We start from the raw sequence: 25,160 nt of genomic DNA, 5'->3' as shown, positions 1-25,160 counted from the left end.
AAATGCTTCTCAGTTACTTGTTTTATTCTCTTCTTGTTTCTTTGCAAATGATGAAACTCCTTAGAAAGGCTCAGGCAGCACAGACACTTTCTGCTTGTGAGTCTAATAGCTTGGCTGTCCATTCTTCTCACCAGCCACATGCCAGCATGTTTTCAGTGACTTAACGGCACTGCTACTTTGGGGTAGCTGAATGGGGAAGCAGACTGCAGCTGCTTCTAAAGGATATAAATATTTTTTACAGTCAGGGGGCTCCAGCAGTCCAACGGGATCAGGGACACCTGGGCTCTATTCCTGGCTCTTCTGCAGACCTACCATATTGTTTTGCTCCTTTCAGTAGCTCTAAATGAAGACCTTTTCCTGCCAAATTTGTAATCTTAGGTGTGAGGCTTCCATTTGAAAATTCCAGCCACTATAAGGAATTTGGGCTGATGGGGCTAGCCTATGAATGCAAGCCCTGGCTTTCATTCAGTAACAAAATCCCATGAAAGCCATTGCACTAGTGACCACAAATGGCTCACAGGCCAACCTTACTTGCACCATTTACCATTTAGCCATCTGCTCCCTTCAGATATTATTTTATGGCTTTCCTTTGTTTCCACTGAGGCCTAAACAGGAACGAAATTTTGAGTCTTGTCGCTAGCCCTTTTAAATAAATAGCTCTGCCATTGCTCTAATAAGTTTGACAAGTTGGTCCCAGGCCCTGGGCAGGAAGCTAATAAACTTCAAGTTGCTTTTCTATTGTTTTCCTAAAACAATTTGACTTCCTTTCTGATAGCCTCAAATTCCTTCAATAAAAATAGAGTAGCTGGGAGCCAGAGGAAGAGCTGAACTTGAGCCAAGTTGTGCTTACAATGCTGCCTGCGTAAGATCACATTTTTATCCTGATCCATGAAGACTCTTTAAAAGAATACCAGGCAGACAGCTGCCAGTGCATGTCAGGAACAGCTCGGGAGCTAGTCTCCCCCAGCATCGGTCCTCCAGGCTTGAGGGAACCTCCAGCCGGTGAGCCAGTGTCAGACCATAGCAGGAGGCTGAGCTCCTGGGAGCTGACTGGGGTTTGCTTACCCTATCCAGAGTGTTCTCCCTCAGACACGGATCTCTTCTGGGAGCCGAACACTGACAGAGAGGTGGGCTCCAGCAAGACCAAGGGGCTGTGCTAAAGTTCACCCTTCAGTCAACTTCACCTGCTCCTCCCTCTACCTGTGCAGTCTCAGCAAAAAGAGGTAAAGGTCTGTTCTTTCTTTTCTTCTCACTTTGGGAAACATATACATATGTATACACACATATTTTTGTAAGGCAGCAATTCATCTAGCTGGAAGTTTACAGGACAAGATGAATGTCTGGTGGCTAAGCAGGTGAGGACTCTTTGCTTGAAAATGACTTGCTGATCCTTTGGACAAATCCTTTATGGCCCCTGTGGTTTGGTTCCTCCACCTGTAAAGCAAGGAGAGTGTTTATAGGAGCTGTAATTACATTATCATTTGCAAAGCACTTCTCAACTACTCAGAGATGCTGCAGAGTTGAAAAGTGGAAGCAGTAGCTGTGAGAGTGCTGTGCTTTATTTCCAGTAAAATATAGCTGACAGCTAAGCATTTACTTTGGGATAGATGGTCATTTCTCCTCAGTGAGATGAAAACCTCTTCCAGTTTTTCTTGCTGAAAACTTTACTGGCAAATGAGACTGACACACAGTGACATTTCACGCTTTGCTGTTTCTTGGTTCCTCTTTTCTCACTCTGTGCTCGTTTGGTACTCTGGGCTGGGAAGGGGAATACATCCATCTATAATGGAATAATTTGGGATTTTTTACTAAATAAGAAACTGTGACTATAAAACTGTTCCCCCTCATTCAGGGGCCCACTGTCACATGCTAATCCTGTTCCCTTGGTCCCAGCCTGTCCTTGGGAATTTGCCTCCTGCTGGAGGATGCCTTCAAGCTGTCTCCAGAGGTCTAATGTGTAACAGAGAACTTCCCCCTCCCTCATTCTCTTTCAATCATATCCACGCATGGGGATTTTAGATAAAATGTTTCACCAGGAAGGTACCATCCATTGGTGCTTTAGAGAAGGTACTAGAGGTGCCTGTCCAGCATGGGACAATATGACAAATCAGAATAAGTGCAGTGATGTGGCCAGGCATCAGAGATGAAATACATATGAGAAGTTTCTATCTCAACTGTTGTTGGGTGGTGTTTTTTTCTGAAATTTCCCAATGCAACAAATCTGATATCCTCCCCAAGCACAAAGTCCTCGGTAATGGCAGGAAAGTACAAGACATTTTCCCTTCAGACAGTCTCTTGAAGTTCTCAAATCTCAGGAGAGCATCTACCCGCATTTGAAACAGCCTTCCAGCAAAGCCAGATGCTCCAAGAACATCTGTTTTATGTGAAGAAGCTCTTTCATATGTGAGCTCTCATCTATATTACTGCATATTTGCAGACCTTCTCTACGCATTGTGTTAGCTTGCTCTTTTTGTTTGTTTAAATCCCTGACACAGAATGAATCCTCCATTAAATATCCATGGGATCAATGCCGAAAAACTCATCACACAAACTCTATTCAGGATTTACCTGGCTTCTGTGTGAAAGGGAGCAGCTCTGATAAGGCAATAAGGCAAGTACAGGAAATAGAATGAAAAAGGGACCTCTTAGCTTATCAGGTTCAATCCCTTTGAATAACAGGCAAGTACAAAACAAATGGCCTTTTCTAAACTTACTAAGCTCTGTCCTAAATCTCATTAGGCTTCCGCCCTCACTTGTGCTACTAGAATGCTGTTCCAGCACCTCCTTCCCTGCTCTGTTGCTTAGAAACCTTCTGATTTCCAACCTAAATTCATTCACAGCCAATTTATATCTATTTATTCTTGTGCCACATTGTCCTTTAGCTTATGTAGCTCTCCTCTCTCCCGAGCACTTACTTTCCCAACCCCCAATTCCTAGAAGTATTTATAGGCAGCAAATTTTTCCTCTCTTAACCTTTGTTCTGCCAGACTAAGTAACTAAGCTCCCTTATAGTATTCACCCTGCAGGCACATCACACCATGTTTTAATTACTTTGGGTAGCTGCACTAGCATGAAGTTCAGTGCAAAATAATTAATGCAGAAAACTCAGACTGGTACCGCATCTATTTTCAAATCAGCTCAAACATCTCCTTGCAGTCACTTCTGTGACTGATAAATAAACATACTCTTGGCCAAGAGACACCCTCTGTCCCTCTGATCACCCCGTTGCCTTTCTTTGCACCTGTTCCAGGCTGAATATCTTTCTTGAACGTGGGTGAGCAGCACTGCACACATTATTCTGGAGGGGTCTCGCGTCCTCTTGGACGGCATTAATCTCACTCGCTGCAACTGGAAATATGGCTACGTCCTGAAAGCTCACTTGCCTTTTTCACCCCCACATAGCATTGCTGGTTCCTCCTCCTTTGGTGACCTTCACCCAGGACTTTCCCCATCTCAGTCCTGCCAACTAGGAACTCTCAGTTGCTAAAAGAGATTCCAGTTACTCTCTGAGCAACAAGTTCCCAGCATGTGACTTTGCACTCTCTCATTTAACCTCACCTTGATCACTCCAGTCGCAAAAAGCCTCCAGGTCTCCTAGTGCTGGAATCCACCTCTGTCCTGACAATACCTCCCAGCTTTGTTCATCAGCAGATTTCATTAGCATTTCTACTTTCAGTGCCAAGGTAATTAACACAAATATTAAAAAAGATCAGTTCTAAGAGCAATCTTTGAGCAGCCTCACAGATAACTTCCCTTCAACCTATTAGGGAACTGTTGTCTCAATTCTGTCAGTCTCTTACCCACTTGAGGATTTCTCTAATAATCCCTGTCTTCTTCAGCTGAATCTTCTCCACTAATCTGCTTCTCCTGGGACAACATATCATATGCCTTACTGCAGTCCAGGTAGTTAAGGTCTGCCATGTTTCTTTTACCTAGAGGGTCGGGAATCTTACCCCAAGAAAGGTATTTACCTTTGATCAAAAGATGGTACGTGTTGCCCTATTTTTCCCTTACCTCCTGGCTTTATTTCTCCTTTCCTTCAAAATCTGTTCCACAGCGTCATAAACTGCTGAGATCTGCATGCTGCACATGGCAAGCTGTCAGCTGTTCTCCTCATTCCCACTGTCTGGGGGAGCATTCTCTTCCACTTGCTCTCCTCACTCAAGTCTACAAGTTTTGCATAGCAGTCTCTTGGGGAGGGGAGGAAAAATCCTTCTTCCCAGCTTACCAGCAGGCAAAACAGCTATTTCTCTAGCTGTGGAGCTGAAGAAACTGCCATGACACCTCTGTTTTCCCTTGAAGAGGGTGCAGTAGAGAAGGGACAACACATTGAGGTGCTGGCTGAGGTATCCATACAACACCTCTACCCACCTTTCTGTCTTTTGCCTCCCTGTCTGCCTTCACCCATTTCCTTTCTGTGCATCAAAATCCAAATAGTTACCACCACCACCAAAAAGAGCTCATAACAGTTACCTCACATGCATGATGCATATATTGGACAGAAACCTTCTCCCCTCCCTCATTCATTCAACAGAACTAGACTGTATCTGCTGGATTCTGAGATTAACTCTGTGGGAGAATGAGTATGCCACTCAGGAACAATACCGGGGTAGGAAACACAAAGGAGTGAGCAGGGAGAATCAGACCTGATCACCCTGAGTGTACAGCAAAGTGTCACCCACGCAGGGAGGGGATTACATTTCAGACAGCTCACTTGCAGGACCTGCCTCTCTATAGCACGTGAGAAAAACTTGACAAGTCTTAGCTAGCCTATCCCAAAGCCATCTGTGAGCTGGATCTGTATTATTAACACCTTTTTTTGGACACTTCTATAATGAAGTCCTTGACAATTTCACTGGCATAAAATCAACAGGACTTTACATAATAATGCTCTATGGAAATTACTCCAGAAAAACGAAAGCACACAGTGATATTCTCCTTCCCATGAAATTCGATCAGAGCTATACAACTGCCAGGGAGGAGAGGGAGAAACAACTCCAGAAACATTCCTGTTTAATTTGAAGTCACAGAAAGCCTTTCAATGAAGTTAGAAATGAAGTGGCAAATGACTATGGATTTGTCCATACCAGGAGTTTACTGAGCTGCTATGGGAATTTACTGTGTACTGTATGTCCTGCACTAACCATCAGTGAGGATTCAGCCCTCTTGAAAAGGAGTTGCACTTTTAATTTCAGAGTGAGTGTGTCCACATAGGACATGCCTCCAGAGGTAGCCTCTGCACAGCACTGTCCCCGTGTAGGCTGGCTTTCAATCTTGTGACTAAAGGGGATACTAAATTAGTGGGAGAACAATGACTAGAAGAGTTGCCAGCCCTGTGTTTCAGTCTCTGGACTGCTTTTGGTTCATGATCTACACTAGCTGCTGCATAGGGACCACTGGGTAATTATGTTCTGGATGGGAGATATCTAGCCCAGGAAGGATTGCTGGAGGGACACCCGCCAAAGCTTGTGCACAGCAAGCCAGTTCTCAGGGTAGCAGAGTCTTCCGTGCAAATCTCACTCTCCTGACACTGGGTCTTTGAGACCAGCCTTTATCAAAGCCAAAAGGCATCTCTGATTGACCCTCCTCTCTGGGGCCTGATGTGCAGGAATCAGAGGCTCGACTTGACACACACATGAACTACAAGACCTCCAGACACTTGATGTGCCAAAAGCATTTTTTAGAAAGGCCCAAATGCTCACATGCCAGACTCTGTGTGTGCAGGGAGGTGGTGGTGGTGGTGGGGGGGTGTCTCAAAAAACACCTTCCCTGGCAGGCAGGTTATTCTCTATTTATCAGTAAAGGAGCCTGTAAAACCCTCCTGGGAAGCATCAAGTGCCCTTTGGGCCAAGGCTGCAGCTGTGCTGGGCCTGTGGTCCAAGCCAGCAGAACAAGTCCTATGTTATTTGAAAAGGTGGAAGACCCTGCTCCACATGAACTCTGCTTTGCCAGATTAAGCTTGAACAAGTCAGAAAAATGTCTTTCATCGATATCTTGCATGGAAAAAGCTTCCCAGGATCTGGCTGGTGTAACTGTGGGGCAACCCTGCCTCTTTTCGTTTAAGGAAGGCTTAGACTGTGGCATGTTATCTGGGGGAGGAGGTGCAAGGAACAGCAGTAGCGGCAACTGGAAGGGACAGCACGAAGCCGGCAGCGAGTGCATCCTGTCGGCATGGGGAGGGTGGCATGGGGAGAGGCTGAGAATGGAGAAGGAGGAATGAGATCCATGGTCTTTAAAGGAAAAACAACAGGAAACTAGGTTTGAAAATAGAAAGATTAAGCTGGAGGGGGTGGGAGAGACAAGAAAAGTAGGTGAAGAAAGAAGAGGGGGAAAGGCAGAGAGGCAGTGGGGAAGACAAAGTGACACAGAAAGGGGGTGGAGAAAAAGAGAAGAAGAGAGAGAGAACCATATTAAAGGAATAAAACCAAGTAACTGAGAAGAACAAGGAGTCCAACTCAACTGCAGAAAGGAAAAGTGCTAAAGCAAGGAAAGGAGACAGAAGACAAAATACTCAAAATAAGGTAAGTAACCATGAGGGGGAAATAACAGAACTGCAGAAGCATTGATGGCAGCTCAAGCTGTCACACTCAAGGGGAAAAGAGCATAAGGGGAGAGAAGGACTTGGTGAGGCAGGAAAAGAAGGATGGCCAAAAATAACTTAAGAAATTTACTTTTTCTTTCAATTTCTCTCCAAAACATTCCCACTAGTATCAAGATGGGCTTGGGACATTTTAAAAATTAAACTCTTTTTGCCACAGGCAGCTACAGAAATGACGAGGAAGCCTCCCTGCAATGAACATGGATACCGATAGATTTCAATGTACAGGAAAGCAGGATAAGACCCCCAAGTATCCTCAGACAGTATAATGTGCAAATTGCAGTTTCTGTCAGATCCCATTTCAGCATGCTGTCAGGCTGCTCAGGGGAGGGTGGTGAAGGGAACTCTTACCTATGAGAGGCTCTCAGGGTATAAACACTTTATCAAGTGTTTGCATGAACCACCTATATTCCGAAGTGCACAGGATGGTTTCAAAATATTGCAGTTTCTTTTCCTTGAGAGTATTGCATCCTGGCTGGTCTGTGACATGGAGCCTGGGAATGTAACTCAAATGTAGAGAAGCGCCTTGCTCGTATCTCCCAGTCACCCGTACTGTGCACGCTGCAGGGGGAATGCCTTTCTTCTCCATCCCAACACTGCCCAGGGCAGCCTCAGCAGAGAGGCACACAGACCTAGAGGGACAAACGCCCTCTCCCACTAGCAGCTGCTGCTTCTTTTTATTTGCCTTCCTAACTTTTTTCCCCTTTTTGTACTTGGAATAATTATTCAATTACATTTCCATTATTTAATACTTCTAGCATTGCCAACACATATTTCAAACAGTAGTCCAGCTTGAAAACACAGTACCCCTATACATCCACCTGGAAAGAAGCAATGACAATGACTGTAAAGGTTGCTGCTATTTGCCACCTCTGATCTGTGGTGACTCCTTTGATTTCCTAAAGGGTCATTTTACTGGCCATTTCTCATGTCTAATGAGCTTTGTGGCACTCTGATTTTAACAGCTCAGGTAAACTAAGGCAGTGCTTCTGTCCCTGAAGTACTGTAAAAACCATCAGAGAATCGTGTAAGTAGCATTTCTGGACAAACTTCAGCTAAAAAAGTCACAAGCTGAATGAGCCTTAATTGTTGAACTCTTCCTCCGTGCTAATAAACCTGTCAAAATACCTCAGAGAAGCAGTATGTGTAAGTTTTTCCCTACTGCTGCCTATGTGCTCCTCTCTTTAAGGCTAAAGAACTTAATGCATGTAATATATGTATGCATATGTGTGTGCAGCTAGGAGCAGGTTAAACTGTTATTCAGAAGCCTCTTAGTATTCAGTATTTGCACCAGAAGCCAAACAATTCTGCATTTGCTGGTCTTTTTAAAATCTACTCTGAGAAGAGTGCAGAAGATTTCTAACTTTCTTCCCCCTTTCCTTGGGAGCAGAACGGTAGTTTAGGAGAATTCCTGAGGCTTCAGGGTTTAAAATACTCATCAGGCTCCAGTCACTTGGGAACTATGTTAAGTATTCCTGCTACTAAAACTATTCAGGGTTGTTGATTTTTTCCACTCAATGGTATATATTATCACAATATTTTAGTATTTCGGACTTCCGCATGAAAAATTTAAATCTTGCCAGAAAATACAGAACTTCATACCCTAGCCTCTCTTCTCTTTTTGACCTTCAGACAGATTTCACACATTCTGCACGTTTGCCCTTGTTTTCTAACTTATCTCGCAGCATTGAAAATAGACAAGAAGGAATGAGTAATTCAGCACTATACATTGTCATTAGGGAGCACATTTCAGGGACTGCTCTACACCTTGGGTGCTGTTGTATGAGGCACGAGGACAGAGGCTTAAAATTAGAAATAGTTCCCAGGAGCCACCAGAGAAACTTCAACCTTTGGGCTAAGAATTCATAAAGAGGGGAAAAAATGATTTTTATTGCTGTTGATAAGCAACAGAGAGATCTCTATGAACAATACTCTAGCATGCCAGCTCTTTCCTGAAACAAAGAAATATTCATGCCATACAGCATGTAATGAATATAGAGATGCATGCTTCTAAATCTCTCTAGTGTATCTTTAAAGAAGGGTCAGTGGTTTTTAATGTAAGAACTAAGGGGTTTACACTTACATTTCTGTCTTTCTTCATTATCTTTGTCATTTTGGACACGCCTTGAGAATGGTTGAGAATTTCCATACAAACTCCTCTCCCTTAGAAGCAGAAAAGCTGACAGATGCCTTGGCCAGGGCACAGGGTCACTCGGGAAGTGAAGCAGTCCGGTGAGGGTGACTGCTGCAGAGCTCCAGGGTCTTCAGCTGCCCTTGGATGTCTGGTAAAGAAGGAAGGGAATAGAAAAAGTGTCTCCAATTTAAAGTCAGATAAAGCTATCCAAGAGGACTGAGGTTAATTATTGCTTCTTACTCCACTTTCCTCTGTCATGAAGGGGCAAATTACTTAAGCCACATTTCTTCACAAATGGCCCCTCCATGGTGTCTCTCATCTTCTGGATGTCTGACTTTTAGATGTGGTCCAACTGGTGGAAGTGATAAACTCTCCCACTCCAGCATTAACCAGACAGAGCTCTGCTTTGAACATACTTTATATAGTGCTAAGTACACTGAAAAAAAAAAAAAAAAAAAAAACAAACAGATTAGCAACATCTCCAAACAGCTTCCAAAATTAATGAACACTTTTTACCTTAATGTCTTACTGCCTTAGTTCCTCAGCTGCAGAGTTGATCTAATACCATCTCCTCACCTCCAGGTGGTAATGAAAATAAGTAAATTAGTAATTGTGAAGCAATCAGATACCGTTGTGATGAAAGCCATAGGAAAACCCATGAGGAAACTAATAATTCTGTCTTTAGAACTGGACTTGAATAATGTACTGTAAATGAGGCACAGGCCACCCACTGAACAATGAGGAGAAAACAAAACGTTGAATAGCTGCTGTTCAAGAAAGCCCCAGCCAGGCTGGCACAGAATAAGGCAGGCATCCTGTGCAAAGAATGAGGTGACAATGTGAGGATGTGGTTAAAGACTCATAGCTATGAGGCACAGGCACAAAGAGATTGAATTAAGATGACTGAGAACAGTAATTCTAGCATTTCCTAACTCCCTACTGCTGGGTTTTGCAAATTTAATATTGGTTGTTTTCAAGGGCAGGGGGGGTGGAGGGGAGGAATGTGCATATATATGTACATACACTGGGTGTATAAAATAATCCACTCACAAGTTATCGCCAGACTTCGCCATGAATGAGAAGTTAAATACTTGAGGCAAGGATACAGCAATGAGGCTGGAGCATGAAGAGAATCCTATGGATTTTTTGAAAGAAAGAAGAAATGAGATTTGACAAGGTAGTACTAAGTGGGAAGTAGACAGTTACTGAAAATTTCCCCTTTCTAAAGCTGAAAGCATTAGCAGTCTGGGTGCTGTAGAGAGTTAAGTGGTCAAAACTGCCAAAAAGCTGAAGCAAGGCTCGGGGCAGGGGTAAGCTTGACTGTGTGAGAGCAACGGGAAAGTGATAGGCAGGGAGACACTGGGGGGAGAGGAGGGAAGAAAGGATGGGAAAAGTCTGAATGAGAGCCCTCTCCTTCTCCCAGTACCTCTCCAGTCTGTTTTATTTTAACACTATAACAAGTTGCATCTCATGCAGTCTATGAACCAGCCTAAAATCACATGGACAGGTTTTTTTGCTGCTATATTGGGCCCAACGTAACGCCTGCCATCACCTCCACATCTCCTTATACCAGCCTCCTCCACTGGCTAAGCAGTGCTTAAGGTCAGTTTCTCTCAGCAGAGCTCAGGAACTGCTTTACTACAGCAGTCCCCAAATTTCCTAGCATGTTTCTGTTTTCCGGAGTTCCCTCTGCCCTGTTTGGCTGTCCTCTCTCCTGTATACAGTACTCCCCAGTTTAGCATCAGCTGCAAATTCGTGTAAGTCAGCTTCTCCCTGGAAAGATAAAGAAATTGTAAAGAGCATCAAGCTCTGTAATCCTGAACTGGATGGTCTTCATCCTGTTAGTTAAGGAGTAAGCTGAGTAATATCCATTAGCCTCTTTGCAGCATTTACATCAGAGAGAAAACTGGTGTTTTTTTCTAGCAAAAAGCACATGTGACCCTTCATTTAGCTTATCCCAAATCCAGTTTTGTTGGGCTCTCTAAGCAACCATGTTTCTCTAAGGCACAGAGATAATCCCAAGAGAATTAGAGGGTGCTCCCTCCATGCAAAATGTAAGCCTGGATACCACTATCACCTAACTATTTGATGCAGGCTTTTCAAACACAGTGGGACAAATTCATTGCTCAGCTTGACTCATCTGAGTTCAAGGTCTTTTCTGTTCTTGGTCTCCTGCATCTACATCAGGCAGAGCTTGGCCCTAATGTCTGGATATATGAAAGTACAATTTGACCATGGCCAAGGAGGAGAAAAAATAGCATTAGATGGGCTGGATAGACAAATAATAAAAATTCAGCTAACTGGGAGTCTGCAGCTTCCACCATTACTTCAGATGAAAATATTCTACATAGTACTGTCTTCCGTGTGTGTAACACATTCCTGATGTACACACATGGAGGTGTTGAGTGATTTCCCTCTGTCTGGGTGTCTGTGTGCGTCAGGGTGGGTGTGTGTTCAGGAGGTGACGGGTCATTCAACTCCCTTATCTTCTCACCCACTTTCTTTTTTGTGAACTCTGAGATTTTCCACATTTGGAGAGGAGGGGGAAAGCATACTTCACGAAGGAATAACAAGCTGTCTGCAACTGCAAGCAGGGCCAGTGGTCTGGATACCAGCATGGCCCTTCCAGAAATTGCAGTGAACTCAGGAGGAGCAGAGACATGAGAAACATTTGAAGTCTGTCTTCTAGGACAGGAGCTGTTAACATGGAGCCCTGCCTCTTCCATGAGACTTTAGCACTGGAGTCAAAGTCACTCTCCCTGATACTGATTCAGCACAGGACTTTGAACCCAAGCAACTAGAAAGGAACCTATGCAAACACATCAGGCTTTTTTTTAATAAAGCGTAAAGAAGTACAAAAGTACAAAAGTATTTAGTCCTGATCCATGCACAGATAAGAGTTACAAATTTGGCTAAAGAACTGGCCTATTTCAGGCAGAAACTTACCATAAGCACATGCATGCACATATGAAGCCAGAGGGATAATGCCTGGAAAACAATGCCTAATGAGTCACTGCTTGTCTATTGTATACACGTATGAAGGAGCCAATGTCATTAAACAGTGAACAAAAAGATACATGCTGAGGTGGGCTTTAGCATTGATCTATGTCGCAAAGCTCTGAAAAGCCTCTGGAATTCAAAGCATCACACCCACGCTGTACAGTGCATTTCTAACTTTATTCATCTTTTAACGTTGTAAGCCATGTGACCCCAAAATGCTTCCTGACCAGGTCCTGGCAACAAAGGAGCACTGTATATGTACACTGAAAAGGCTGGTTCTTCCTTTTGGGCACTGACCGCAGCTGCGGGCTCTGCCAGCAATAACAAGATGTTGACCTCCTAGAAAAGCACCAAAAAAAAACCCCCAAACCCACACCTCTGGTTCTGCCAGGTGTACCTGCTGTCGAAGGGTAGCACGAGGGGAATTTCTTTCAGGTGACCACAACAGTATTGTCCCAGGGCACAGGAGAGAAGGGCTGCAGTCTGTAGAACCAGATGTTCTCGTGCTGTAGAAGCAGCATTGTATCACTATCACCAAGTCTAAGAGGACAGAAAAAAGGACACAAGTTTGCAAGTCACAGCCCCTGAGCTCTGTCCCTGGACTGCCTCTGCCACAGTGACCTTGAACAAGCAGTCTGCCCTTTCTGTACCCCAGTGGTCACCATCTGCACTGCGTGGGATGCTGTGAGGCTGGACTACTGTTAATGGGGGGCTGGAGATCCTTAAGTGAAGGTATAGCTGTAGAGCATAGCAGCGTTAACTGACCTCCAGCACAGAGCTGAAAGTGTCCTTCCCAAGCGTCTACAGTGTGAGCAGCCAGTTTTGCAGTGCGGGGACCACTCAGGTCTGGCTGCAGTCTGACAATTGTCAACACAGGGGAAAAGGTCTCTGCCCCCATACCCCCCATGGCAGCTATCTGTTGTGCCACATGCTGGCCTGGACCTGCTGTGAGGTGACACAGCTGGAGGAAGGAAGGCCACGAGCAATTCCTAGGCACTGACCATGCCACAGCTGGCCACTGCACAGGGCTGTCACATCTCATGTCCCCAGTACCTAGAAGAGACATCTGCCTCCCTATTCGGTAGTTCAGAAGAGATGGACTTTTTGCATGGCCTCCACACACAGCCCCATGTCTGGTGTGTAAGCCTCTTCAAAACATCTTGGGCCCCAGCCTTCCGGTTCGTTGGGACATCTGATTAACTGTCATATACATACACTTGTATCCAACTGAGCAAATCACATGCAGATTGGGCAAAAATACAAGGGCTTTGACTTTGTTACTTTCCTCCTCCCTGGGAACCGTGCTTTGGAGGAGCTTTCCTCGGAGAGCCTCTCTGTGCACCCCGGGACCTGCCAAGGGGAAGAGGTGAGCCCAGCAAGGGAGAGCAGAAACAGTGTTATAATCAGGTGCTCCACTTTATTTTAGAAACACCCTGCAGAGATGGCGACCTCCTGTCACTTTCCTTGTGGGAAAAGTTAGTGTGAAGTGTCAAGCTCAGCTATTTATATCACTGCTGATAGTCTCGCCTGTCTTCTAAAGAGGGGAAAACTTTCTTCCTAACAACCCCCAGGGAAATAAACTCATATAAAGATGATGACTGCACAGGAACAGCCCTTCTGGCTCTCTGGTGTGAATTTCCTAGCTGTTCCTCAAAGCCCTGGCTAGTCCAACCAGAAGGAGTGCGCCAGCTGGAGCAAGAAGCCGTGATGTGAAACGTTTTCTTGTCCTTCAGACCATGCAGCATCACCAAGCGGATGGGCAAAACTGCTCCGAGAGCAATGGACGCTTCCCCTCCCACAGAAGAAGGTAGTGCAAAAAAGGAATGGCGGAGAGCAGCCCATGACTGGCGAGCCAGCCGGGCATACCAGCAGGTGCCATCCCCGCTGGGGTATTTTTATCATGGAATTTGGCAGTCACAAGGCAGCCCGGAGCTGAGTGGACTCCACGCCTGGCCTGCGGTGTGATATTCGGTTTTCCCCAGCTTTAGTAGCGTTTCAGGTGATGATTAAGCCGGGACGGCCATGTCGCTGGGTTTGTGCCAGGCTGCGCTGCTCTTTGTCACATACACGTTTCCCGGTGCCAAGATCCCATGACTGTGCACAGCTCCTTTGTTGATCCAGCAGAAAGCTGTCGGCCAAAAGCACTGCTGGGCAGTGGCACAGCCTACGACTCTGCACGAAGATGCATGACTCTGCTGTCAAGACAGTCTTCTATCAGGTGCTGAGGCCCTGCAAAGATACCCAGAGGTGTCTTTTGCTGAGTCACACCAGAGTGAGACAAGATTTGTCCGACTGAGTCCAAACTAGGAATATAAAAGGCCACAGATGCTCACACACTGAGAGCTCAAAGCATGCGAGGACAACAGTAGTCTGGGAATGAGGAAAGGGAAATATATGGAAAAATCCCAAAAATAGTAAAGCCCTGAGGAGAAAGGCTAGGTCAGAGGCAGTGCTGCCTAGCCAGAAAAAGCTGTCAGGGGGTGACAACAATCCTTCTTTGCTTGCTCGCAGCAGAGAGCTAGATGCTCTCTTCTGTTGTTCTAGAAGGCCGGTGGTGTGGCATTGCAATAACTCACTAATAACTAAAAAGCATCTGAGCCAAAAACACTGCTGTAGAAGAGAAATTCCTCTTGGTTTCCAAAACCCGTTATCCTGTGGCCACCTACTCCCTTGCAGTAGCCACCTCACCTGTAGCAAGGTGAGGGCTGTAGCAAGATGATCAGGAGGCATCTTGAGGCAGTCCCTCCTTTAAACAGCCTGTGCAGGGCAGCAGCCAGCAGGGAAGGGCAGAGAAAATGGCCCTATTATCTAGTCTAAGCCTCATGGCTGCCAGCCTTGGATCCTTCTGGTTTACATCCTCTTGGAAAATTTTGTGCATGTGTGAGGCAGGTGAATTACTGTTATTCTCACATCCATTAGCATTTTTTGTTTCTGGACTCCTCTTGTACTTACATTTGCTTTACTTTGTGTTCTGTACACACCGATTTTTACAATTTGCGAGTGCCTGGGTTTAGTAGTCTTCCCTAGGGAAAACAAGCCATAGTAAAACCCCAAACTACCTGCATATGGTAGAACTGATGGGAAGAGGTGCTCAGTTTGTGATTGCACATGCCCATGGCAGGAAGGAAAACTCAGCCTTTGGCACAGCCAGGGGGAACTGTGTTCATTTTTACCCTAACAAGCAAGGTGAATTAAGAAAAGGCATCTGTCAGTTAACAACAGCAGGACCAATAGGGGCACCTGCAAACAACATAAACTCACCTGGAAAAATGAGGACACCCACCATTGTTCGTGCTGTCTTGGAAGGAATATCTCACTTGTACAGTTGTGCAACAGTATATTGACACAGGATATACCCGTAGGTAGCTGGTTGCCTTGTCTGCGCTCTGGGAAAAAAAAATATTAAAACCCCTGATTTCAGTGCAACAGTCTGTAAATATTTCCCATCACTGATTTATCTGCCTGTATTTAATCCCCTGGTGCTCACAGAATGAAGCCATATGCTAATTTCTCCAGAGTGCAGTAACTGCACTAAAGCCATTTCAGAAGGTAAGACAGACCCACACATTCACCAGTTTTTACCAGTGCAGACAAGAGGAGTCACAAAGACTACCTGATTTTCTGTGTTACTGCTCCTCCAGTTCTGGGCTGGCAGCAGATGAAAGTTTCTGCATACGCCAAGCAGCTACCAGGATCCACATCAGCACGACTACAGCATACCTGCCAAAGCGGGAAAGAGCCAAAGCCCGTCCTTTGCTTCCCAGTATGCCCCTTCTCCCTCCTCACATGGCTTCCGACGGGCGGCGGGGCAGCAAGTGGTCACCTCCCTGTCTCCTCACACGGGCAATCCTCGCCTTTCTGCACGGCAGCCCTCAGCAGCACCAGGAGTTTAAGGATTCAACCTTCGGTCTTTGTCCCATCCATCCTTGCAGATGGACACCGCATATAAACAAGTGATAGCATAAATCATCGTGCGCTGCTACATTAAATTAGATCACTCACATAACCAGAGGAGGGGATATTGTTCCCCCAACAAGTCTATCTCTCTGTTCTCCAGCTTTTGCTCACAGGAAACCTACACAATATTGCTGCAGTAAATTTTCAGCTTTTAACAGTGTCTACTCTCCACAGACGTTCTTTGTACAGTAAAAATAATTGGCTCTTAAAGACAAGACAAGGGACAATAAAGAAGGGGAGTTAACAATGTGGTCCCTACGGCTTTGGGATTTACCTTGTCTAGTGCTTTTAATATTTCATTATGATGATGATTAAGTTCTTCATTTGTTTATTAAAAGGATATTTTAAAAAAGAGCGACTGTGGGAGAATATTATCTCCAAGGTAATACTGCACACTTTATAGCACCTAGCCCTTAATTCATGCACAAGGGAGAGCTTTGCAGTGCCCTGGGAAGGTAAGTATGGTGAATATAACTGGATGAAGTGATTACTCAAGCACTCCCACAGAGCCCCACAAAAGATGGATTAAACCCATCGTTCTCTTTTTATCCATGAGGTTAAGTGACTTGGCCAGAAACAGTCTGTCAGAAGCAGGCTCTCCGACATCTTCACTGCAATCTTACTATCAGCCCACCAAACCTTTCCTCTCATCAGACCACCTACCAAATAGCACTTCCCAGGAGCTGCTGGTCCTTGGGAGGCATTTCAAAGGAGGCTTTTTTCTTTGTCCGTGTCATTTGAACTGTGAATTTTGTTTCAGAGCTTAAGAAAAAGAGGAGGGAGCGAGATCCACCATGTAGATTTTGCAGCAGTTCCCTCTCAGAGAGGCATGACGGTGGCAGCAGATTAGGTTTACAGGACTGGCACAGCTCACCAAAAGTCTTAACACTCCCCAAACCATTTGCAACTTGTAAATGAAACACTTGCAACTGGCAACACTGCAAAACCAAAGCAAAACCTATGGGCAAGGGGCAGGTGGGCAACAGGAAGGTTTTCTCTGCATTTCTTTCAGTAATGGCATCGAGCTCAGAAACAAAGTCCAGAGCTGCGAGCACTTCATGTTCCAGGTGTCAGCGCAGGTATTGCACAAAGGCAACATATGACAGTGCAAGGCACTGCTCAGACCAAGCTGTAGACTCCAGTCTTATCTCCCAGGGGATCAGCCCATTAAGGATTCCCGAGAGCACAGTTTGCAGACAGATAACTGCTGCTTTAACTACACAGTCCACAGAGGATGCAATATGCAGACCGCAGTGAAAGGACTTTCTGAACCAGGAATAAATCTGGCTCACCCTCAAAGTTTTGGCAGCCCGTTTAACAGGTTGTAGTTGGGTTATGCAAAATAGATCACTTTCTGTTTCAGTAGCTGAATAAAAAAAAAAAAACCAAACAAACCCAAAGCATTGTTTTCAGTGGATGTGAAACAAAGTTTTCAGCAAACCAGACCTCATTCATTTCAGGTCAAAAGAAAACACTTCCTTTCACACAAACCAAATCATTTCACTCCATGCATTCCCAGTTGGGCATTTCCTAACCCTCCTTAGAACCACTCTCTTCTATTTTCTCCCACAGAGGCTGTGTCCAATTCTCCCTTCAACACTTCTCACCCCTCCTGGTGAGCAGAAATGGGGGACTGGAGTTTCCTGGGAGAGTTCCTCGAGGAGGTCCACAAACACTCCACAGTGGTGGGGAAAGTCTGGCTGACAGTGCTCTTCATCTTCCGGATGCTGGTGCTGGGTACAGCAGCTGAGTCCTCCTGGGGGGACGAGCAGTCTGACTTCATGTGCGACACCCAGCAGCCTGGCTGTGAGAATGTCTGCTATGACAAGGCTTTCCCCATCTCCCATGTCCGGTTTTGGGTCCTCCAGATCATCTTTGTCTCCACCCCATCTCTAGTATACATGGGCCACGCAATGCACACCGTGCGCATGGAGGAGAAGAGGAAGATGAAGGAGGCAGAAATAGAAGCCCGTGAGATGAAAAACAACGGTGACACATACTACCAGCAGAAGTGCCCCGTGGCAGAGAAGGCTGAGCTGTCTTGCTGGGATGAATCAGGAGGCAAAATCATACTCAGGGGCAGTCTGCTGAACACCTACGTCTACAGCATTTTGATTCGCACTGCCATGGAAGTGGCCTTCATTGTGGGACAGTACATCTTGTACGGGATCTTCCTGGAGACCCTGTATATCTGCCAGCGGGCACCTTGCCCCCACCCTGTCAACTGCTACGTTTCCCGTCCCACAGAGAAGAACGTGTTCATCGTCTTCATGCTGGCTGTGGCAGTGCTCTCCCTATTCCTCAGTCTGGCTGAGTTGTACCACTTGGGCTGGAAGAAAGCCAAAGAGAGGTGCTCCCGGTCTTACAAACCCAGCCCCAGCACAGCCCCCGGCAGATTGGAGTCTGCCCCGCAAGTGGAAAGGGCCCAGATGTACACACCTCCACCAGATTTTAACCAGTGCTTGTCAAGTCCCAACGGGAAGTTCATCAGCCCCTTCAGCAACAAGACGGCCTCCCAGCAGAACACCGCCAACTTCGCCACCGAGAGAGTCCATGGCCAGGAGGATGCCGCTGGTGAAGGGCCCTTCATTAAGTCCAGCTACGTGGAGAGTCCAGAGGTGGCCAACGAATGTGCGGCACCCGCCTTCCCCGAGAACTACTTCAATGAGAAACGCCGGTTCAGCAAGACCAGCCGTGCCAGCAGCAAGGCAAGGTCAGATGATTTGTCTGTGTGACCTGTCTCCAGGAGGGATGAGGAGAAGGAGCAGTCTTAGCACTTAGTAAAACTTCTGCAAAGCGGACTCCAGTCTCTTGCCACTAAGCTCTCTCTCTTTTAACACCCTCTTGCTCCTTTTCAGTGAACGTCATTGTTATATTGCAGACAGCACCTCTCACAGCTTAAGGCAGGGACAGCCACTGGGAGACACGCATGGAAGAGAAGCACCAATCTCAAGATGTGAAGCTCTCGGTCATATTTTCATCATGGGACCCACAGGGATTGGAGACTTACCATCTTTAGCCTGGTAGAGCACAGGCCAGCAGACTCCTGAGGCTGCCCAGCAGGTATCCACCGCGACACTGTATTCAACAGACTGACTGGACCTCAACCCCCTTGCATCTTCTTTGATGTCTATTCAATGTTCTCTACATCAGCTTGGCAATTATACTGAGCTGAAGCTTCTCTCACCTGCAGGGAGCAGAAACACACCAGCAGGCTTTCTGAAAGACTTTCTCATCTGCTTTGTTCTCGCTCTTTCTAACTGTCCCTTTCTCTACCTGAGCCCAGATATTTTATACCAGTTTACCTATAAAATAAACCCTACTTGAATTTTTTGACACTGTGTATAGAACTCTTCCCCACAAATAAGGACGTCCATGGTTCCCCATGCACAGCTGCCTCATGTCCAACATTGGAATCCGTTCCTCATTCCTAAGTCAGCGCAGAAGACTGGCCCCAGGGATGTCGCTTAGATGACCAGTTGATGAAGACTAGGGAATTTTCCCAAGATACTTATGTCATCAATTCTAAGCAAGACATCCATTAACAGAAATAGAGACTCTCCTGTGAGAACAGATATCTTACTAGTAAAAGAGACGAATTATCATGTGGAAACAAAGTGGTTTTCCCTTTTAAAACTCATTTTTCAAGCAACCTGAATGCTGCTGAAAGGGTGCTGCCAGCAGCCCACTTGAGAGAAAAACATCCTCTGTGTATCTGCAGAAGAGGTACGGCCTGTGTCTTCTTCTCACTAACCCACCAAAACACTTCAGCATCTTTTGCAAGGAGCAAGAGTCCTCTCCGGGTCCTGCACAACATTCAGCTCTTGGCTGCTCTCTCAAGCCTGCCAGCCAGTGCAAGCCAAGATATTTTTCCTTGCAGCAAGTCCCTGTTCTGCCATCAGGTCACCTTCATCTCCACTCCATCCCTAGCACATACGGCATAAGAAACCACCCATGGACCAGCTCTTTCCACCACTGTAGCCTCTCAGAGAAGCCATTGGGGCCCAACACTGCAGTCTGGTGGCTGAGGTCTGTAGGCAGCTCCCACTCTAGGTATGTTTTCTCAGTGCAGGGCTGACATCCCTCTTTTAAAGAGATTTGCTAAACAGAGCTAAGCTGCTCCCCGTTGTTTACCCTGCGCTGCCTTTTTTGGACACAGGCCACAGCTTCCCAATATTGGACTGCATGAGCGAATGGCCGGGGACCAGCTGATGAGGGGACTGAGCCATTCCCTCTCCTAGGGCCACTGAAAGGGATTGTGAATCCTTGCTCCTGATACATAGGTAGCTTTGGTACAGTTCCCTGGACATATACATACATATTCACACACACAGAGGGGGAAAACCAATTTTTGTTTGTAAGGTGTTTTATATACATGTATTTCTTAATAGTTAATTGTGCCTAGGTTTCTCCTAATAAAGTTCTAACTCCATCTCTCCTTGCTGATGTTTCTCCTCTCACGTGGCTGAGAAAGAGCTGCTAGCATCGACCAGGCTGCCTGCCAGCCTCTGCTGCTCAGAGATCACAAAAATTCCCATCGCCCAGAGTGGCAGGGATGAGGGGAGGGCTTGGCCAGGGGGATAAATAATAAACATTGGGAAATGATTGATTGACTGGCTAACAGAAACCCCCTCCAGCTCCCCTGCCTGCCTCTGCATTACCAAGGAAGACTGGGAAGAGCTGGCCAGAGACCAGAGCTTCCATCCTCTTGCAATGGAAACGCTCCCTCCTTGCATCCCCCAGCACACCTCTGCACCCAGAGAAGCCACCTGCGAAGTGAGGCCAACTCAGCAGGAAAAGGGTAGCAAAACCTGTCCCCTGAGCATCTGATGGCTTGTCCATGCAGTAACAGGGCCCTGAAAGGCTTTTTAAGAGGCAAGGTCTTGAGAGACACTGAGAATCCACTGCTAACGAACTCTGCAAAGAGTTCCTGGGGGTGCTCAACTCTCTTAAGATGTAGTTGCTCAGCCCAAAGAAAACCCTTTCTTCCCCCAGCTGATGCCTCTCTTCCGAACTTCATCCCTTGCTCCCACTTTCTGATTTTCACAGGCTCCCTCCTTCTGACCTTGGATCCCCCTGTCCACCCAAGGGAAGTGCCCTTCCTTCCTTTCTCCACACTATCTCCCATCCCATGGGACTCTGCAGGCTGGGAAGCTGAAGACCAGTAAAGTACTGGGTCCCAGCAAAGAGCCTGAGAGGGGGCATGAAGAATGAAACCAGAATTCGATGAGGACACTGGGACAAAGACCTTTAATTCTGTTAGCAACTGCAGGGACCCTTTAAGATTAAAGGAGCCTTGGTTTGGGGGTTTTCAGCCCAGAAAGGAGGATGCCACCCAAGCACCCACAGCCACACAATGCAGCAAGGAGGCAGGATGAGTCCTGCAGGCCTGGGGTTTTTAACTGGCGTGTGCACAGCCCCGAGCGTGCCTATCCCCTAGGGCGTCACCTTGCTGGGAGACATACACAATGAGTAGGTCAGGATCACTCCCCTTGGAAAACTTGGCTATTGAGTGATATTACTGTTTCATAGGGCCACTCAAGCACTAACCCAGGCCTTGTTTAATAAACTGTTCTTGGTTTATAACAAGCAATAACCCAAACTTTAAAACCTCTGAGCTACAGTCTCTGCTGGAGAGCAAGGTATAGCCGAAAAAATGAGGATAAGGATCTCCTCTATGCCGTTTCAGACCTCTACAATCCCAGCATGTTCACAGGTGGTGTTTTGGTGATCTTTGAGACCACAGGAGTACAACCATCCCAGCTCTCCGTCTCCCAGCCTAGAAAATACATGTATCAAAGCAGATAATCTCCCTCTGCCACTCATTTCTTAATGCCTCCCTGGTTCTGTATTCTAGGTAATACAAGCGGGGAATATTTGATGGATAGATGTTTGCACTGGCTGACAGACCATAAACTTGTGATTCTTGGAATCCACTGTCAAGGCCGGCCAGGCTATCATACCACAGTAGGAGCACATTACTTCAGCCAGCAAGCAGAGAGGCTGGCCTGCCATTTCAGACAGATTTTGTATTTATTGCTTTGTACCAGATGGATGGATGAACAATCTTATAGTTGTGACCTAAATCAACATTATATATTAAATTCAGCCTTTGGATAGGCACTCAATCTTTAAATGGCAGCGTTACAGAGACAATGCTCAGGGAGGGGGGCGGGGGTGGAGTGGGAAGAAAATGTGAGAGCTTTTCATTCTGCTCTTGTCCCTGTTTTCTCCAGCGTCTTACCTGCTGGGGTCTGCCCAGCTCCTCCAAACTGTGAATTCTCCAGTGACAGCTGGAACCAACATTTAACAGAAATACCGTCTCCAGTCATCTCCTTGCTCAGCACACCTCAAGCCATTTCAGCATCGCCTCCTCTAACTGGTGTCTGAAGGAGCCAGAAGTCAGTTTTGATCTACAGCCCTGTGCTGATCAGCTGCCGAGCCCAAGACAGGAGAACAGGGAAACGTGTGTTTCAACAGGCTCTTAAAACAGAAATATTTAATCCTATAAAAGGAAAAGCTATATTTAAAAATATATAGAATGCCAAAACTAACAAAGTAATGAATCGAGACAAGGTCATGCGTGTAAGTCCCTCTCCCCAAACAGCACAGTGGGACAGCTGAGCGGGCTAAGAGACAAATGAGGGAGAAATTCAGAGAGAGATACTTAAAAGTAATGGCTGATCTAGAGCACGTGGGTCAAGCAAGTTGTTTCCTCCTTCAGAATATGTGAGCAAAGCAATACTGAAGCAAACTCAAAGCTGGTAACATTTCAGACTGTTAAAAGGGAACAGGTAAAAAGATGCCAGACTACACAATCTCCCCTCAAACACTTTTCCACAAGATATCACTGAGGCCGAGGAATTTAGAAGATCCAAACCCAAAAGAATAAAAGCACTGTGTGTCCATAGGAATGAGAACATCCTTGACTGGGCTGCAAATGGCCAAAGTACGAAGAATGCAGAAATTCATAATTCAGAATGTCAGCGTAGCGTAGCAGAGAGCCCGACCCGCAGCAATGGCATCACTGTTGACCGCCAGCATCAGCAGGAGCTGTGGAGAAGCAGCTCTCCCACCGGCGCCTCCCGGGAGGTCTGGGACTAACACAGCAGGAGGGGAACTGCTGTCCCCAGGGGACCCCCTCTGTCGCGGCTCCCCTGGGAGGGTCTCAGCAGCAACCCCGTCTGGCCAAAAGGATGTCCAGGTTCTTTATGAGCCTGGGCTCAGCAGGCTCCAACTGCCCCAAGGGATTTTGGCACCTCCTCCCAGCAGGGGTTACAGGAGGGGATCCTGTACAGGGCTGATGCCAGGTTTTGCCCACATCTGTGAATAAAGCGCAAAATTTCGGTGATTAGGTTACCAGCTGCAGCAGAGGTGCAGATGGACTGAGAATGAGGATGGGGATTGGCAGCTTCTTAAGATACAATTTTTAGGGGGGAAAACTGTGACTTTGAAGCGCAAAATTAATAGCTTTGCTTTTGCCTTAAGTGTTTATTGCTTATATGGTGTAGATTATTAAAGATCTTTCTGGGGACCACAGGAATTGCAATACCATGTATATACACACACACACACATATAAAAAATATTGTCATGAAAACGTGATGACAGAAAAAGAAAGAAGATCAAATCAGCTTATAACATTCACTCTAGCCAAATAATGCAGAACTGTTTCATTTTTCCTCCAGTGAACATTGGTTTACATTTTTTAAAATTAATTTGCCGAGACCATATTCACATACCACCACTGGTTTCCCACAGACATTTGAGCAATTGAGTTTGACGGGCAACAGAGTTCTCAGAAAGCAAATGTCAGTCATGGAAACTAAATTTTAAATTCATGTGGGCCAATATCCACCCCAGAGGCAGCTTTGTGTTCCTCCAGCCATCGGGAAGCACAAACAATATTGCATAACCAATCCTGCCAATCACAAACCAAACAACACACCTCTACCAAAGAGTACGTGCAATAAATACACACCAAAAGATGTTTTAAAGACAGTCATGTATTAGATCAGTAATAACAGACATCCGAGAGGAGCGTGATGTACTGGCTGGTGGAAATGGTGGTTACTTCAAACGCATTTTTAGGTCCCTTCCACTGGTCCCCAGGCGTTACCCAAGACATGGCTGGGAATCCTCAATGCCCACACAGGAATCCCACAGAAGGATGTATGTGGATAAGGGGCACAGAAGACCCTGCTTTCTCAGCTGTTCAACCCTCAGAGGGTTTTGTCACCCCCTCGCAAGCCCCTACACTTCCCGAGCACAAATGTAGCAAGAGCACCGTGAAGGCACTCCGACACTGGCATAAAACACACTCCTCTGTCCTCTAACGCAGTTTGCCATGCCGGCCTTCGTAGCCTACCTATTAACACAAACCCACCAGTCTCTGGATGAATAAAAGCAATCATACCACCTTTGCTGGCAAAAGGTATTCCCCCAGAACAAGTCAGGAAGCAAAACTCAGAAAAGCTGCAATATCTACATATTCCTTTAAAATTATTTCTGGACCGAGGCCTGTAGGACTGATACATTAAGCCACTTTCCTCCCTCAAGGTGGCTACATCCCATTAGCAGATTAGGCACTTTTTTTTTTTTTCATTTCTGTATTACAAACTCCATTTGGCTGGCCTGTGACAAGCTCCTGCAGGGCAACAGCCCCGCTGCAGCGTTTGCGGGAGCAAGACCAAGGCCCCTGCAGACCACTGTTATTTTCTGAGGGGACACCTCCATCTCTCGGGGCTGGATTACAGCAAGAAGGTGCTCAGGGATTACTCAGAGCTGGGTTTTGTGACTCACTATTCATATGCAGGAGCTCCTCTTTATCGTAAGGTTAATTTAGATGGAAAGGGGTAAGACAGAAGGGGCCAAGCTAGTGATCAAAATGAACTTAAAGACACATGAGAGAGTTAAATTTTCTTGTTTGTGTTGGACATGAACCTAACCTTAAAAAGGCATGTTGGTGATGGTCAGCTATATGACGATATAAAGAAAGCAAAAGAAACATTGAGTGATTTTTCTAGAAACTGGATACGGGCTGGTAGGACATGACATTTTTAATGGCAGCCCCAGCAAAACCCAACACTCTGATATTCAGCTACATGCAGGGTTTCACTAGAAATCATGTTAGCCACCAGCTCCTTCCCTTAAAAGGAATCAGATTAGCAGGGAGAGGCAAGCCTGAGGTCAGAAACTTGCTGCTATTTGTTTGGGTTTGTTTTTTAACTAAATGCCGTGCCAGCTCTTCAGCCTGGGAACAAAGTTTGAGGTTGAAAAGTGCTCCTGACAGAACCAGTTTGATGGGTGCCAGGCTACAGACAAGACGTTTCAGAAAGAAGTGCCTAAAATTAGCCATGGCTAAATCACGTAGTCCAGTGAAGCTGTGTTCAGTTCCCACCTTGGTTTTCTCCCACTTCAGCCCAGATTTAAGAAAGCACTTTGGTACACATGTATAGCAGAAATTGCCATC

General features: G+C 46.1%; 2 protein-coding genes across 4 annotated transcripts in view; one reads left to right on the top strand and one right to left on the bottom strand.

The window, feature by feature from the left end:
• GJA8 (gap junction protein alpha 8) overlaps window positions 1-22,626 on the bottom strand; it is a 62,708-nt gene extending 40,082 nt beyond the window's left edge. Inside the window, exons 1-5 of the mRNA XM_041124712.1 lie at window positions 22,039-22,626; window positions 14,994-15,118; window positions 12,130-12,272; window positions 8,973-9,168; window positions 8,682-8,880 (exon numbers count right to left, since the gene is read on the bottom strand). The gene's annotated coding sequence lies outside the window, so the exon portion shown is untranslated. The remainder of the gene's footprint in view (window positions 1-8,681; window positions 8,881-8,972; window positions 9,169-12,129; window positions 12,273-14,993; window positions 15,119-22,038) is intronic.
• Window positions 941-20,121, top strand: GJA5 (gap junction protein alpha 5). 3 transcript variants are annotated; one of them, XM_030020546.2, is made up of 2 exons: window positions 941-1,223; window positions 17,262-20,121. In XM_030020546.2, exon 2 carries the CDS (start codon window positions 17,315-17,317, stop codon window positions 18,422-18,424), a length of 1,110 nt encoding a protein of 369 aa, XP_029876406.1. In that variant the 5' UTR covers window positions 941-1,223; window positions 17,262-17,314; the 3' UTR covers window positions 18,425-20,121. The 3 variants fall into 3 exon arrangements, with proteins under 3 accessions (XP_029876406.1, XP_029876405.1, XP_029876404.1); XM_030020545.2 differs by having other exon boundaries at window positions 999-1,229; XM_030020544.2 differs by lacking the exon at window positions 941-1,223 and adding an exon at window positions 5,992-6,521.
• Window positions 22,627-25,160: the final 2,534 nt, after the last annotated feature.

Source organism: Aquila chrysaetos, chromosome 7 (assembly GCF_900496995.4).
Source record: "Aquila chrysaetos chrysaetos chromosome 7, bAquChr1.4, whole genome shotgun sequence".
Classification (NCBI taxonomy): Eukaryota; Metazoa; Chordata; class Aves; order Accipitriformes; family Accipitridae; genus Aquila; species Aquila chrysaetos.
Note: the sequence above shows the minus strand (reverse complement) of the source record. Positions and strands in the feature narration are given on the sequence as shown.

Coding starts and splice junctions, on each gene's coding strand:
- GJA5 (XM_030020546.2), top strand. CDS start 17,315: ATGGGGGACTGGAGTTTCCTGGGAGAGTTCCTCGAGGAGGTCCACAAA.